Below are 17,177 nucleotides of genomic sequence, written 5' to 3'. Positions count from 1 at the left end.
AGATAAATAAATGAATGAATAAATTAAATAGTAAAAGTTGAAAACAACAGAGGCTACAGAATGCAAAATGGCTAGACATTTTGGAAAAAAAGAAGACAAAAAAAGGGTAAGCTTTCTCCTTGGTAGTTGTCATTCCTAAAAACTCACTTCGAAAACGGCCGGTTAAGAGAAAAATGAAGAAAGAATCAAAATTAAACAATCCTTTGTTTCTCATCATCTTCCCTTTCCCTTTGGCCTATCTGAATAGCAAGAGGCTTCTGAAGCTCCAAGGGAGGATCTGCCACAATGGGCAGCATTGTTGTGACCAATATATGCTTTTCTGAATTCGCAACCAGTGCTTTGTCCAAAGAAGCCTTCGCAACTTTCGTAATATACACTATCAGAATCACTATGTCCAACCACAAACAAGAAGAATAATGTCAGTAATTCACCTGATTAAGTTTTAGTTACAAAATTTAAATCAAGTTCATTTTGTTCATTGGGATTCTTATTATGAACAATATGATTTAAAGACACAAATATGAAGAGAACTAATATAATGAAGGGTCGACAAGGACTCACCAGATATCATGAGGCCCAGTGCCATAAGTACCTGCATTCAACACACAAATGCAGCATATGAAACAACAGAGTTACAATGAAGATAGTAATCCCAGATGCAATCAGAAACCCAACTGCAGTAGCCTAAGAAAATTTCTATACGATCCGAAATCAATTAGTCAGTCAGTTTGTTTGCACTACGGATTAAACTATTTTCAGAAAGATTATTGTTAAAATTGTTAGGATCTTCATAGCTTTAAAACTAATCAAAGTAAGAGGGTACTAAGCTAACCCAACGAGTGGTCGAAATTTCATTCCATCCATGCGTGACATCGGAAAGATCCTTCAAAGTTGTTCCAACATACACCAAAGCAGATGTACTTGGCTGTCGCAAGAAGGAAATCAGGAGATCAGTTTTCAACAATCAATATTACAACCAACGAAATCAGGAGATCAGTTTTCAATGATCAATATTACAACCAACTTAATGAGAGATCAAATAAAGAAAGCTCAAAGTATGTAACTGAATGAAACATTTACTTCTAAATTAGCACAAAGTTAATATAGCATAAAACTGGAAGCTTATAAAGTAATCCCTAATGGTGAAAGTGGATTGCTGTATTACCATCATTCCCAACCAAGAAGCCAGCATGTACTTGCCAATATGAACGGGAGTCACTGAGAGGAGATAATTTAAAATGGTAAATGGAAGCAAAGGAACAAGCCGAAGCAGAAAAACTATCTGTTGGATAAATCAAGAGAAAAAGAACAAAGGCTTAGAACCAGAGCAAAGAAGTTGAACCAAAAGAAAAATCTCCAATTTCGGATTGAAAACACCAAAACCAGAGTGTGATGCCAAAACTATAATTTAAAACTTACATCTGGATGCTTATAAATATTGAAGCATAATTTCAGTCACAGGAACCAACTCTAAGATCAGATAATATGCATTGCAGTCTCTACTTAAAGAACTAAAAAATTTACCGGATTCTAATTTCCCATTAATCATCTTTCCTGAATCTTGCTATATGTTTCTTACCGAAAACATATTTGATTTATGCCATGAATATGCAGATTCTCTAGTTCAATTTCTGTTACACATACCCAATTAGTTTAACTCTCAACCACTTCTGTTTATACCATCACAAGTCTTTTACATTTTAAAACCGCTGGTTGTTCAATATAATTTTTATCAGTCACTTAATGTATGAATGTTGATCAATTTGAGAATTAGTAAAACAAAGAAAAGAGCAACTATGAAAGAACAGGTAAATTTGCAATCAAATCAATATCACATTCTTGCATACTATTTTCTTAGAAAGGATCGAAAGAATTCTTGCCTTAAAACCAGAATTCTGGATTGCCATAGTGACTGCCTGAAACTTAGGATAATTCTTTAGCTTGGAGATGACATATGATCTTCCAAACTGCACTAGAGTATAAAGTAAGATACAAGTAGATGTAGATATGAAAATAAACACCGAAGCATACATATAGCAATGACAATAACAAAAAAATACATAAAAAAATGTTGCAACATTTCCCTTTTAGCATAGAAACTGACATTCTTTACTCAACATATTTTAAGTTATAGCAAGCTCAGTGCTCAGTAAAGCAGAACAAAATGCATACTCTCTTTCTAATATCTCTAATTAAGGTTTAAAAGGATGGGGCTTTGCCTCATTGTTAACAATTTATAGTCGAACGCATGTGCATACATACACACTATAACTCACTCAATCACAGGTTCAAGAAACTCACTGTTCTACCAATAAGGAATGCAGCAGTTGCACCTACGGTTCCACCAACAGAATCAATGATAAACCCTATTGGCAGTCCATAAAGATAACCACCTCCAAGCTGTAAAATGCCCCCCCAAGAAAAGAAAATATCACCACATGATGGCAGGTTGAACTAATAGAATATAAGAAAAATATCAGTCCCAAAAAATATAAAAGAACAAAAATTTGAGCCTACAGTAAGTATTGAAGCAGGAATCGCAAAGATTGCCAGAGGAATGTATGCAGCAGTCCTGAGAAATTCCAGGAAATAACAGTTAGATATAAAGCCTTAATCTCTTCATCTTAAGAGAAATCCTAACATTCAAGCTCAAAATAACATCGAAAATTGTTTCATTAGTAATGACTCTAATAAGAATTCAATAATATTTTCTGAGATTTAATTTCTAATATCTATAAATCTTGCATGCATACATTATGAGCATGAGAAACTTACATAACAACTGGACCCCATGGCCCAAGATCTTGCTTAATCCATAACAAAAACTCCTTCAGAATCTGTAAGAAAAAATTTCAATAAATATCACAGACCAAACATAAAATTTTCAACAATTCATGCTTATAGAGCATCAACAAGCAACAGCATTAGCTTCATTTATAAACATGAATTTACTTTTCTTAGTAACTGTTCTTATTTATTAAGAACATGAAGCGTAGGAAATATTGTATATGCCTTTTCAATGGGGAGGGAAACGCAGGCAATGCAAATGGCGGCGAGGAGGAGGAGCAAGAGAGCGATTCTGAAGGCGGAGCGCCACCATGTACATGAGATGACAGCCATAGCCACCACCATAAAGGGCACAGTCAGCTCCGCTGGTTGTTCCTCGCTCGCGCCACAGCACCCTCGCCTCAGCTCAATCTCAATCCCTCCTCCACGTCCCTATTTCTTGTTTCAGTTTTAGCAACCAAACAAACAAATTTAACTAACTATTTTCAGACGTAATGTAACTTCTTCACCTATCATTTCGGTGAATTTGGTCCCACGTAATCAGCCATTCCCATTAATTTTGTTTCTGTTATGGATCTTCAGGGCCCCACTCTGAGTTTCTTCTTACAGTCCCCCGCGTATATTAGTCCTTCCAGGCCCGTAGAACGGCCCATTAAGGATGGTTGAGGCTGACGCCCGCCCAATATCTGTTAGGCGGTCCAGCCCAACGCCCATAAATCAGTTATGTCGGCAGGCTACTATTTCTGTTACAAACATCATAATATGGTAGGAAGACGTTGATTTGACTAGTTATTTTATCTCAAGGCTTTGCTGTCTAGATCTATCAAATATATCAACACATATTTTATAATTCATTTGAAATATATATTTATAACATGTAGCAGTGTAATAGTCAAAACCCGTCTTATAATTAATGAAATTTTGTCATATTAAATGTCACGTCTAGGGGTGTAGCCGAGCCCAAGTCGTTCGAACGACTCGGGCTCAGCTTGAGAAAAACTTGAGATCGACTCGAGCTCGAACAATTCGGTGGGTTGACAAGTCAAGTATCAAACGTAGTGATACTTGACTCATAGGCTCATAAGCCTAATAATGCTTGATAGCTTATCAAGCTTTCGAGCTTGAATAAACTCCCGAGCCTTTTTAGGCTGATGTGATAAGTAAAAATGCCCCAAAACCTAAATAATGCCCTAAGTCCTAAGCGAAAACAGACACAACTCCCAACCCCAAATCGAAGAACTTAGCAAATAGTCGAATCTGCTTTCCTTTGCACCCCAAATTTCGGTCAGCCATCATCTCATATCTCATTTCCTCTCTCTCTCTCTCTCTCTCTCTCTCTAGGACAAGTATTAGTAAGAGGTAAGAGGGATCTGTTCTATAACTTCTGTTATATCAAGCTTTGTTCAGTTTAGGGTTAATTTTCAATTATATTGTGTTGAGTCTATTGAATGTTGACACTTGACATTGTATTATGTTATCACTCACCAAAAAGAGGTAACGTGTGATTAGTCTCCGTCATTTGCCGATTTGAGATTCACCTTAAGCCGTGTTTGGTTGGAGGTAATCCTCTATTACTGAGGTAATATCATCTTTTATTATTTGATTACCACGTCTGATTGTCAAGTAATATAAGATTCATATAATTTTCTAAAACCAATAGTATTTACTATTGGTAATATAAGAGGTAATATGATTACCTCCATTTTCTTAAGTATGTTAAGATTACTTAGTAATCTTAATTTTATTACAATTTTACCATTTATTAATAAAATTTTAGGATAATAATACATTTGTTATCTAAACAATTTACAATAAATTTATGAACAATTTTAACCTCATATTTAGGATTTTTAAGATAGAACTACCCTTGTACTCTAACCAAATTACCTAACCATAGCCCCCCTAACCACCCAAGATTGCCGCCGTCGGCCGTCATCAACAGTCACTGGAATGATGCACGGTAGACCGAATCTAGCCGATTGTGAGCCGGTAAAGTCGTTTTACAACTAGATCTATGGTTGTTTCACAGCCAAAGATGTGGTCATGAAACAGCCACAGATCTGGCAGTGAAAATGCTAGATCTTTAGCCGTGAATTATGATTTGCTTAGAGATTGAAGTTTGGTGAATTTGGTGACTGTTTTTGGAGTTTGTTTTGTGGATTGGATTTTTGTGTGTGTAGTGTGATTTTCGGCCACCTCTCATCTCCTATCTGCCTCTTACAAGCCACCCACATCTTTGCCCACCAACTACTTGAAGAAAGGCCTCAACCGCATTCATTCACCACCAACTGTTTGGGTTGAAAGAAATTTAGAAGGTTGGGTGGGTTTGGATTGAAGAGGGTGTTGGTGAATGAATATGAGATGTCTATGATTTTCCTAAAATTTTATTAATTTGGCTGGATGGTGATAGTGGCGACAGTGGCTGGGTGGTAGTGTAGTGGTAGTGGCCGGCTGTAGGGCTATAAATGAGCCGAGTCGAGTTTTCGACTTATTGAACTCTGCTTCTTTGCTACAAGATCAAGCTCGAGTTTGTCGAGTCGAAGAAAAGGGACTCAAACTCGAGCTTGATCGAGTTCGAGTCGACTTGACTTTATCTTCATCATCTGCATCTTTATCTCCATCATCTTCATCATCTGCATATCTTTATCTCCATCATCTTCATCATCTACATATCTTTATCTCCATCATCTTCATCTTCATCCTTTTCTTCGTCTTTATCTCCATCATTTTCATCTTCGTCTTCGTCTTTGTCTCCATCTCATCTTCATCTTGCAGAGCATCACGAGTTACGCAGACTTACACTACTTCCATCTCCATCATCTTCATCTTCATCTTCATCTTTATCTTCATCTTCATCTTCATCTTCATCTCCATCTCCATCTTCATCTTCGTCTTCTTCCTCAACACAACTATTATGTTGATTTTGATTTGATTTTTGATTATCAATATTTGCAAGAACAAATTTAGGGGTTAGGGTTTGTCGATTTGGGATATCTGATTTGGAGGTTTAATTTTGCGTTTTAGAACAAATTATATCGGGGGGTTAAATGTCATTTTTACAAATTTTTAAAACTAAAGAATATAGATAACACTTCAATCCCCATAGTTTATAAAATATAACCAATGGAACCCTGCTTAGTCGAGCCACATCAGGCTCGCGAGCCTACGAGCCGAGCCTCCTCATGTTCGAACTTGGCTCGTTTTATATAGCGAGCTCGAGCCAAGTTGACTTAGTTAACCACGAGCCGAGTCATAAACGAGCTTCAGACGAGCCAAGTCGAGCCAGCTCGTGAGCCGCTCGGCTTGTCTGACAGCCATAGCCGGGTGGTTAGAGATGGGGAGGATGTGAAGGTTGAAAAAGAGGGTGCTATTGCAATAAATTTGAAAGTAGGATGATGATTTTTTTAATTCTATTAATTTAGGGGTTAAAAATAATTTATTAATTTATTTGTTAAGGGCAGTATGATAATAGCATATTTTATATCTACGTCAGAACCTAAAAATTGTTAACACTGTTATTTTAAAGGTAGAAATCTGAAATTTATCAAACTAAGGGTGAGAACTTGCTATTTGGCGAAACCTTGGGTGGGAAAATGTCGTTTACTCTGAATAATTATAGGAGTTGTATTCATGTTGACTAAATTTCGGGATACATGTACCATCCCAATAATTCATATACTAAACACAGGTTGAATTGATGAATGCACACGAGTATGTTTCTGTACCCCTCCACAATGTCAAAGTCTTATTCACTTGACCATGGGGCTTCTTTGTGCCCCACAATCATCTTCCATGGCTTTGCCATCTGAGAATAACTCTCTTCATCTCCATCTCCACCGACACAACACCTCCTGTAATAAGTTTAAAATTTGCTTATTTACAAAGAATCAGTGCCTGGATTATAATTCACAAGGGCTTTGTGTTTGAGATCAGTTTTTTTTTATTTTTTAAGGTTTTCAAGATACACAAAGAATCAGTGGTCATGGATGAATTGGCCCAGCTGGGACTGGTGGGCACTAGAATTGCATCTGGCATGGATGTTAATTGGGATCTATAATATGGTTAAAATTGAAGTAAACTTTTAAGTCAATAAGCATCGCAGGCCCAGTTCCATCTCCACCTACTGCTACTTAACTTTCACAAAAATCCGGCGAATTTCCACTGAAAAAGACCATTTTTCTTTTTTCAGAGATGGATTAATCATGCATGGAGTATCCTATTCTGTAGCACAACATTAACAGAATGCCCTGAAGGGTTACTATTGCCGTGGTCCTCTCCCGCATTATTCTCGTTTTTGCATAGGAATATACGATTGATTATGAGGAGATTTTTGCTGGTGTTACTAAGATGAACTGTAACAATTATTGTCAACTGAAACTGTTACTAAGATGATCACGTTTCGTACAATGATTACTGTAACAATTATTTGGCTCAGAAAAATAATTCAGTAGAATGAAGATGTTTCCGGGAGAGCCACACACTTCCCATTCCCAATCAAATCCAGTATATAAGTGTTACGTTACGTAGGCCATTTCTGTTAATAATATGCAAACAAACATGGAAATGATTTCAATCTGTCTAATCACCAGAATTGCAGAAATCAAATGTTGAAAGTTTTGATTTTATCCCTAAAGTTCCGGTTCGCGTGATCCTTCCACCTTGTTAAACAAGACAACCCAATATTACAGTAGACAAGATTTGATGTATGAAAAAAATGAACTTCAATTATATTGATTTGATGCCCACTCGTGCTGTCATGAGCTTCGCTTCAAGCAGTTTCTATCTCGGCAGAATTTTAACTTCTTTCTTCTATTCTGACTGCTAACCAATTAATGATTGTTGCTCATTTAGAACGATACCCAGATGAGAAAATCATTAGTACTTTTGTTAGATAAGATTGTGGAGTGTTATGATTTGCTTAGAGATTGAAGTTTGGTGAATTTGGTGACTGTTTTTGGAGTTTGTTTTGTGGATTGGATTTTTGTGTGTAGTGTGATTTTCGGCCACCTCTCATCTCCTATCTGCCTCTTACAAGCCACCCACATCTTTGCCTACCAACTACTTGAAGAAAGGCCTCAACCGCATTCATTCACCACCAACTGTTTGGGTTGAAAGAAATTTAGAAGGTTGGGTGGGTTTGGATTGAAGAGGGTGTTGGTGAATGACTATGAGATATGTAGGCTTTTCCTAAAATTTTATTAATTTGGCTGGATGGTGATAGTGGCGACAGTGGCTAGGTGGTGGTGCAGTGGTAGTGGCCGGGTGTAGGGCTGTAAACGAGCTGAGTCGAGTCTTCGACTTATTGAGCTCAGCTTGTTTGCTACAAGATCGAGCTCGAGTTTGTCGAGTCGAAGAAAAGGGACTCGAACTTGAGCTCGATCGAGTTCAAGTCGACTTGACTTTATCTTCATCATCTACATCTTTATCTCCATCATCTTCATCATCTGCATCTTTATCTTTATCTTCATCATCTTCATCTTCATCCTTTTCTTCGTCTTTATCTCCATCATTTTCATCTTCGCATTCGTCTTCGTCTTCGTCTTCATCTTCATCTTCATCTTCGTCTCCATCTCATCTTCATCTTGCAAAGCATCACTAGTTACGCAGACTTATGCTGCTTCCATCTCTATCATCTTCATCTTCATCTTCATCTTTATCTTTATCTTCATCTCCATCTCCATCTTTATCTTCGTCTTCTTCCTCAACACAACTATTATGTTGATTTTGATTTTGATTTTTGATTATGAATATTTGCAAGAACAAATTTAGGGGTTAGGGTTTGTCAATTTGGGATATCTGAATTGGAGGTTTAATTTTGTGTTTTAGAACAAATTATATCAGGGGGTTAAATGTCATTTTTACAATTTTTTAAAACTAAAGAATATAGATAACACTTTAGTCCCCACAGTTTATAAAATATAACAAATGGAACCCTGCTTAGCCGAGCCACATCAGGCTCACGAGCCTATGAGCCGAGCCTATTCATGTTCGAAATCGACTCGTTTTATATAGCGAGCTCGAGCCAAGTTGACTCAGTTAACCACGAGCCGAGTCATAAACGAGCTTCAGATGAGCCGAGTCGAGCCTGCTCGCGAGCCGCTCGGCTCGTCTGATAGCCATAGCCGGGTGGTTGGAGATGGGGAGGATGTGAAGGTTGAAGAAGAGGGTGCTATTGCAATAAATTTGAAAGTAAGATGATTATTTTCTAATTCTATTGATTTAGGGGTTAAAAATAATTTATTAATTTATTTGTTAAGGGTAGTGTGGTAATAGCATATTTTATATCTGTGTCTAACACCTAAAAATTATTAACACTGTTATTTTAAAGGTAAAAATCTAGAATTTATCAAACTAAGGGTGAGAACTTGCTATTTCGCGAAACCTTGGGTGGGAAAGTGCCGTTTCCTGCGAATAATTATAGGAGTCGTATTCATGTTTGACTAAATTTCGGGATACATGTACCATCCCAATAATTCATTTACTAAACACAGGTTGAATTGATGAATGCACACGAGTATGTTTCTGAGTCAGTGTACCCCTCCACAATGTCAAAGTCTTATTCACTTGACCATGGGGCTTCTTTGTGCCCCACAATCATCTTCCATGGCTTTGCCATCTGAGAAAAACTATCTGCATCTCCATCTCCACCGACACAACACCTCCTGTACTAAGTTTAAAATTTGCTTATTTACAAAGAATCAGTGCCTGGATTATAATTCACAAGGGCTTTGTGTTTGAGATCAGTTTTTTTTTATTTTTTAAGGTTTTCAAGATACACAAAGAATCAGTGGTCATGGATGAATTGGCCCAGCTGGGACTGGTGGGCACTAGAATTGCATCTGGCATGGATGTTAATTGGGATCTATAATATGGTTAAAATTGAAGTAAACTTTTAAGTCAATAAGCATCGCAGGCCCAGTTCCATCTCCACCTACTGCTACTTAACTTTCACAAAAATCCGGCGAATTTCCACTGAAAAAGACCATTTTTCTATTTTCAGAGATGGATTAATCATGCATGGAGTATCCTATTCTGTAGCACAACATTAACAGAATGCCCAGAAGGGTTACCATTGCCGTGGTCCTCTCGAGCATTATTCTCGTTTTTGCATAGGAATATACGATTGATTATGAGGAGATTTTTGCTGGTGTTACTAAGATGAACTGTAACAATTATTGGTCAACTGAAACTGTTACTAAGATGATCATGTTTCGTACAATGATTACTGTAACAATTATTTGGCTCAGAATAATAATTCAGTAGAATGAAGATGTTTCCGGGAGAGCCACACACTTCCCATTCCCAATCAAATCCAGTATATGAGTGTTACGTTACGTAGGCCATTTCTGTTAATAATATGCAAACAAACATGGAAATGATTTCAATCTGTCTAATCACCAGAATTGCAGAAATCAAATGTTGAAAGTTTTGATTTTATCCCTAAAGTTCCGGTTCGCGTGATCCTTCCACCTTGTTAAACAAGACAACCCAATATTACAGTAGACGAGATTTGATGTATGAAAAAAATGAACTTCAATTATATTGATTTGATGCCCACTCGTGCTGTCATGAGCTTCGCTTCAAGCAGTTTCTATCTCGGCAGAATTTTAACTTCTTTCTTCTGTTCTGACTGCTAACCAATTAATGATTGTTGCTCATTTAGAACGATACCCAGATGAGAAAATCATTAGTACTTTTGTTAGATAAGATTGTGGAAGAATTTCTGGTTAAATGGATCAACACATTATTAGTCATTTTTCAGATGAAAATCAGGGCCCTACTCAGATCTCTTATAGTCTTAGCCTTTTGACAAAGCACGCTCAGTCCAAATTTTATAGATAGATAGATAGATATCTATAAGCCTAATCAATGAAACAAAATAACTCACAGTGACCACAGACTTACAAAATCAGACGGCAAATTTTCTTTTCTCTGAGACTTAAAAATTGATAGGGGAAAATGGGTGTGAAATGGAAAAATTTGTTAGGGGACCAAAAGAGAAAACGCAAGAACAAGTTGGAAAGAGGGAATCAGATGTTTGAGAAAAAAGAGCTCCGTGTAGAGTTGAGTCCAGCCAGTAGCCCAGTACTGTAAAGATTCCCTGAGTGTGCTGGGCAGAAATTTGCCTCACGACAATGGCATACTTTGAGGATCAAAAGTACTTCTATTTTTAGCGAAATGAACAAAATAAAAAAAGGCAGTGCTGCAAGTAGAATTATAAAAGTTATTTTGATCAAATATTGGTTTGGCTTCACATCCTTTTTGTAAAGTGCAAAACTTCCATTCCTTAAAAGTTCTGAAGAGAATTTTATATCCCATCTTGTGCGATAACCTGAGTGGAAAGACACTTAATCACTGCAAATGCCACAAATACAACCAATGAGAGACAAAAATGCCTATTAAAATCATATATTCTTATACAAATGGCTACTACTATAACCATTAACAGAAAATATATATCAAATCACTGAACAAACTCACTCATTTCTGCCCACTGCTTTCCCAGAAACAGCAATGCCTTTTCATGTTCTGTATGGTCAAGAAATTGTTTATTAATAATAACATCATTTCATTATTATTATTATTATTATTATAAATCATTTCCTCTAAGATTATTAATCAAAGCAATCAAACTTTTTAGAGGAATATTGTTAGAACCACTTTTGTGCTTTAACAGTGGACTTGAAAGAGACACAGTGAGAGTCTCAAATTGACATAAATATTTGGTTTTGAGTTGGGACTCTGTCTATAAATATTTATGCTTCAATTCCAGTTTGCCATGTCCAGTGAAAAGCCACCTGAACTTTGAAGAGAAATAAGAGACTTCAAACCTTTTCGATTTGCAGCGTTTCATACACAAAAGGGTGAGTTTCTGCAAGAAATCATGTCTATGTAAATATATGAATGTTCTGTTTCTTGTTGTGTTTGTTATTTTCGGTTTAATTTAATGCAAAAACTGACCTTTTTATCATGTTTTTTCACAGAGGTTCATCATGAGAATTTCAACGTTATTGCTCAATCATACAAGCCCTTCACTGTCTTCACTGGACATACCGACCGGGAGGCTCAAAATGGACCTTTTGCTACCCAGGAGACAGAAAGAAAAGGTTTTGATTGTAATGGGGGCAACCGGAGCTGGCAAATCAAAACTCTCCATCGACCTCGCCACGCGGTTTCCAGCTGAAATCATAAATTCTGATAAAATGCAAATGTTTGAAGGACTTGACATAACCACCAACAAAATCACAGAGGCAGAGCAGTGTGGAATCCTCCATCATATGCTAGGAATCCTAAGTCCTAATGCGGAGTTCACAGCTGCAAACTTCTGTGAAGTGGCTTCACTTGCCGTTGAATCAACTTTGTCTCGCGGTCAGCTTCCAATCATCGTTGGAGGCTCCAACTCATACATTGAGGCATTGATTGATGATAAAGATTTTATATTCCGAAAACGATATGACTGTTGCTTTCTCTGGGTAGACGTATCAATGCCTGTACTACATTCATTCGTGTCAGACCGAGTTGACAGGATGGTCCAAAATGGGATGGTGGAAGAAGTGAGAAATATATTTGATCCCAAAGCTGATTATTCTAAGGGGATAAGAAAAGCAATTGGGGTGCCAGAGTTTCATCAATACTTCAAAGAGGAACCATTTCTTGATGAAGAAAATCGAGAAAAAGCACTTAAAAAAGCCATTCAAGAGATAAAAGACAACACATGTGAATTGGCATGTCGGCAATTAAAGAAGATACATCGACTCAGAACCGTCAAAGGGTGGAATATTCATCGTATTGATGCAACGGAAGTGTTTCGAAAGCGTGGAAAAGCAGCTGATGAAGCGTGGGAAAAGCGTGTGGTTGTCCCAAGCACTACCTTAGTGGCAGAGTTCCTGTATAATCTTGTCTCCATGGAAGTCCCCTTCTCCGTAGCTGATATTAGAGATTACATTACACAATGCCTTGTAGCATAATCTACTTGTCAAAAATTCAATTTTGATGTGCCCTTATAATCATATAATGTTACTTCAAACCATAAAATAATCAATAGAAATCTACAATTGAGCTTTGCCTTCTTTATACATACTCCCTCTCTCAATTTGTTTTATGGTGACCAGTGAGTGTAGGATATTTTTAGAAAGAGTAAACGACTTTTTCTCACCTGAGGTTTGTCTTGATGACATTTTCCACCCAAAAAAGTTTCAAAATACCACTTTCCCACCCAATGTTTATATTCTGTTAATACTCAAAATACACTTTACTTTCTCAACCAGCATTCAGCGAGTTATCAAGAACTAGGGATAGGCATAGGCCGGGGACCCCATTCCTCGTCCTCATCCTCGGCCCGTCCCCACTGGCGGGGACAACTCTCATGACCGTCCCCAACCAGTGGGGATGGAATCACTCCTATCCCCGTCCCAGCTCGGCCCGATGAACAAGGCTTTGCAAGGAAATTCGCCCGCGGGGATTTTCCCCCGAACATAATTAAATATATCTAAATCTAATCTTAACATAATTTATTAGGTAAATTGATTAATTATTCAATTGTATAGAGGCTTAAGCTTAGTTAGCCCTGTTAATTAATTAATTTTTCATAAAATAAATATATCTATATCTAATCTTAACAAATTTATTTGGTAAATTGATTAATTATTCAATTGTATGAAAGCTTAGGCTTAGTTAGTCATGTTAATTAATTAATTAATTTTTCACAAAATTAATATAACTAAATTCAACTTTAACATAATTTGCTAGGTAAATTGATGAATTAATTCATAAAACATTATCTCCACTACAACTAATAAAATTAGTCCATTTTTTAAAGGGACAAATCTCATTATCCCAAGTTCCCAACATTGATTAAGTTTAACATTATATTTAATTGACCCATTAACTAATTACAAGGATAATTAAATTTGTGTAATTTGTAAGTCGTTAAGCAATTGTGTATATTCTTATATTGTTTTGGTAAATTATAATAACATAATCAAATTTATTTTTGGGCCATGTATTATTTTTTCGTGAAATGCACAAAGTAATAATATATATATTTAATTATTAGACTCTTTCGTTTAAATTATTTTTTCTATAAATTTAATAAAAACATTAGAAAGTATTATAAAAGTAAATATCATAAATTTAGATTCATTACTTAAAACTATGATTTAAATTCTAACTTTATATGCAATCTTGCAAAGAAAAAAAAAAATTCTCAATAAAAGAAGGCGGGGCTCCATGGGGGCGAGGATTTTTTTAAGGATTGTCCCCAGCCCTATCCCTGATTTCCAGGGATTCCTTGCTCCATTTGGGCCGCTTAGGTCGGATCTCCGCAAGGCTGGGGCAAATGCCCATCCCTACCAGGAACCAGGGTAAGAGGGTGGGTTTTTGTAGTGTGAAGGCCGGTGGATTGAATGGTGATGATCGATTGAATATTCACTATCAGAATCAGTCGAAAATCAACTAAAAATAGAAAATCTAGCTTTGTGATGACCGACAATCAACGAGAAATTAGATGTCAGAGTGAGAGAGGTTTTGTAGAGAGGAGACTAGAGGTTCAAATGGTAGTGACAAAGAGAATTTTAGCCACCATAATCAACTTTGGGTAGTATCAGAATATTAACTTTGGGTGGAAAAGTGGTATTTTGAAACTTTTTGGATGGGAAAGTGTCATTAAGGCAAACCTTGGGTGGGTAAAAGTTGCTTAGTCTTTAGAAAACCCCATAAATGTAATGATTACACCAGACTACCTTTAAGTATCAGAAATAGGACTAGGACTCTAGCGGTCTAGCCCCTTTCAAAAATATATATTCCTTTAAGTTTAAAAATGACATTTTTACCCCTAAAACTCTACCACATTACCCTTTCCCTACAGTTGCCGTTAGACTCAGAGTCACTGCTAACGGTGATTTTGTGCCTCCACTTGAGGCCATGGAGGTATCACAGTATCGGTGGATGTTGCAAGGCCTCATAGTAGTAGCACAAGGCCTCCTAGTAGTAGCACAAGGCCTCCTAGTGTTGTTGAAGGCCAAAAAATGAGATCACGACACCAGTAAGGCCTCTAGAGGCCAGATTCGGCCTCAGGGTTGTTGCTTGAGACTAGATTCGAACTCAAAAGTTTTACAGGAGGCCAAATCATACCCTTGGTGTAGAAGTGCTATACATACGAGATGTTGCTGAAAATATCCCGTGAGTTTAGTTTAATGTAAGCACATGTGATAATTTTTAATATGGTAACAGCGGCTACAATCCACCGCACCAATGAGCATATACAGCCGTACACAGAGAAGCCGCTGACTTCCGTAGCATTACTGCATTAGTGGGTACGAATTTATCTGTTCTTTAATTGTTATCTTCTCTCTCTCAGCCTCAGGTCCCATTAACTCAATGGTGGTAACCCATGATCTCGATTGCTTAAGAATATTGAGCCCTTTTGCAGACAGTCAGTAGTGAAATGGAAAAAAAAGGGCATATGCATAAAAAGAAGAATATAAGAAGAAGATATTCTACTTGCCAAGTTTGGTTTTGGTTGCATGATTAATAGTTTTGATGATTTAAGTGCATTATGAGTGGGAAGAATGATCAGAGGAAGAAGAAGAAGAAGAAGAAAAGTACAAGCAACAATTTGTTGATTTATTGGTGGTGAAAGTGTTCCATCCAAAAACCCATTGTCTCTTTCATCCCACTTAAATCCACCATGATATATCCTTACGCGTATAAGCATAAATTAAAAAGACTGCATCAAATCAAATACTCCAAGGACCCACAAAAGAAAGAAGTGAAAAATTAATGGGTTAAACTCAGAAGAATTCGTATCCTTACTCCATCACTTTCAACTTTTAACCTCGTTAGATAAGGTTTTGCCTTGATGAGCATCCATAATTAAAAAGAAAAAAGAAAAAACTTTGTTTTTTTTTTTTTTTTCACCAATCAAATGGGTTTGGCTTTAAAATTAAAGATGTTTGGATTATTGGATAGGTTCTGGGCACCGGGTGTGATGGACCACCTGATAAAGGAGAGAAGAGGTTCTTCGATATACTAAGATGTTAGTGAATTTATTATAAAGAAAAGAGTTAATTTAACGGTTTATGGAAGCGGGATTTTTGTTATTTAAAAAAGTTGGGATTTTTGGGTGAGCGAGAGATGGTTTATGTCTTTTAACTCTGGGGAGAAGGAAAGAATGATTGGGAGAGGAGATGAGACAGGGTAGTTGAGCAAACCGTAAAGTCCAATAAAACTTATTCGTTTTTGAAGAAGAAGGTAAACTTGGAATAAAACTTATTGTCAATCAGTCACTATCTTGTAGCTTGAAAAAGAGGTTCTTTTTGTCGTCTTCGATAACTCTTGAAAATATTCTCTCATGGACGTAATGGGAAAAATGCGAGACGAATCCATTGATGAAAGAAAGAAAGAAAGAAGATTGAAAAACTTTAGCTAAAAGCAATTCCGTTTTATGATGTCAAATGATTCATCTGTTGCACTGTGATAAAGAAAGGTCCAAGCCAAACTTGTAGCTTGGATTGTTGTTATACAAAATCCAATGAAGAAAAAAAAAAAAAAAAATAAGCATTTCCAATTCCAGCTTCTACTTTCAATAAGCAGTCATTTTCATTCATCTAATAAATTTAAATGCATAAGCACTTCCCTGTAAGAATGCAGCAGCTAGTTGTGAATTTAACTGATGAAACAGTATTAATGTATAATTATTATTACAAGAACTGACATTAGAGACTACAAACATAACAGTAATGAGCTAAAACTGACTCATATTTAAGAAGAAAATCACAGTTCAGTTTAGTTGTAACCAAATATAAGCATGACATTTTTTTTTTCCATTATGTTAAAATTAAGCGCCCTGAGCAACTGTAAGTAACGTTGCAAGACTCATCAACAATGACATTGTACTCGTGCACAGGCCTGGCAAGGAAGACAGGTAAGTGAACCAGCAAATCACAGACACACTCATTGTCTACCTCCTTCAACCAGCGGCAACAATCGCCTTCCTGGGGCGTTTCTCCAGATCCATGATGGTGCCTGTGTTTGTGTCCATGTCCGTGTCCGTGTCCATGTTCATGTCCATGTCCATGTCCGTGTCCGTGTCCGTGTTCATGTTCATGTCCGTGTCCATGTCCGTGTCCGTGTCTGTGGCTTGAATGATCATCAGGCGGAGGGGAAGGTGTCGGCGGGTTAGGTGGTAGAGGTGGAGCCGGGCTGTATGGCAGCATTGAACATGCATAGTTTGCAAGACGGAATTGGGAGACACAGAGTGGGTGTACAGGAATTGGTGGTGTTAATGGCTTCGGCTTGAGCGGCCGTGGCATCATCTGGCACTCTATATTGGTAGAGAGGAGTACCAGAAACATAAAGAGTGCAAATGAAAGAATCTTGATTCCCTCCAT

The 17,177-nt window shown here is 37.0% G+C and overlaps 3 protein-coding genes and 1 long non-coding RNA gene across 4 annotated transcripts; 1 reads left to right on the top strand and 3 right to left on the bottom strand.

Moving 5' to 3' along the window:
* Positions 1-191: 191 nt before the first annotated feature.
* Positions 192-3,120, bottom strand: LOC116121993 (TVP38/TMEM64 family membrane protein slr0305-like). Its single transcript, XM_031407900.1, has 9 exons — positions 3,013-3,120; positions 2,776-2,837; positions 2,518-2,572; positions 2,302-2,400; positions 1,881-1,967; positions 1,166-1,282; positions 833-925; positions 562-592; positions 192-388 (listed from the first exon to the last, which is right to left on the bottom strand). Exons 1-9 carry the CDS (start codon positions 3,118-3,120, stop codon positions 192-194), a joined length of 849 nt encoding a protein of 282 aa, XP_031263760.1.
* Positions 3,121-10,241: 7,121 nt separating this feature from the next.
* Positions 10,242-11,925, bottom strand: LOC116122023. The gene is made up of 3 exons (XR_004126821.1): positions 11,749-11,925; positions 11,269-11,659; positions 10,242-11,142 (listed from the first exon to the last, which is right to left on the bottom strand). It is a non-coding gene; the product is annotated as an uncharacterized LOC116122023 (long non-coding RNA).
* Positions 11,523-12,865, top strand: LOC116122022 (adenylate isopentenyltransferase 3, chloroplastic). The gene is made up of 2 exons (XM_031407929.1): positions 11,523-11,651; positions 11,772-12,865. Exon 2 carries the CDS (start codon positions 11,781-11,783, stop codon positions 12,753-12,755), a length of 975 nt encoding a protein of 324 aa, XP_031263789.1. The 5' UTR covers positions 11,523-11,651; positions 11,772-11,780; the 3' UTR covers positions 12,756-12,865.
* Positions 12,866-16,613: 3,748 nt separating this feature from the next.
* Positions 16,614-17,177, bottom strand: LOC116121992 (annexin B11-like). The gene has a single exon (XM_031407898.1). It carries the CDS (start codon positions 17,175-17,177, stop codon positions 16,614-16,616), a length of 564 nt encoding a protein of 187 aa, XP_031263758.1.

The sequence above is a fragment of the Pistacia vera genome, unplaced genomic scaffold (assembly GCF_008641045.1).
Source record: "Pistacia vera cultivar Batoury unplaced genomic scaffold, PisVer_v2 Contig130, whole genome shotgun sequence".
Taxonomy (NCBI): domain Eukaryota; kingdom Viridiplantae; phylum Streptophyta; class Magnoliopsida; order Sapindales; family Anacardiaceae; genus Pistacia; species Pistacia vera.
The sequence above is the reverse complement of the archived record's forward strand: the minus strand, read 5'-3'. Positions and strand labels throughout refer to the sequence as shown.

Excerpts from the sequence above, each read along its gene's own strand:
- LOC116121993 (XM_031407900.1), bottom strand. The coding sequence starts at position 3,120 with ATGGCTGTCATCTCATGTACATGGTGGCGCTCCGCCTTCAGAATCGCT. Across the intron at positions 2,573-2,775 it reads CCATGGGGTCCAGTTGTTAT|GACTGCTGCATACATTCCTC; the intron begins GTAAGTTTCTCA and ends GGAATTTCTCAG. Across the intron at positions 593-832 it reads AAATTTCGACCACTCGTTGG|GTACTTATGGCACTGGGCCT; the intron begins GTTAGCTTAGTA and ends TGTTGAATGCAG.
- LOC116122022 (XM_031407929.1), top strand. The coding sequence starts at position 11,781 with ATGAGAATTTCAACGTTATTGCTCAATCATACAAGCCCTTCACTGTCT.
- LOC116121992 (XM_031407898.1), bottom strand. The coding sequence starts at position 17,177 with ATGGAGGGAATCAAGATTCTTTCATTTGCACTCTTTATGTTTCTGGTA.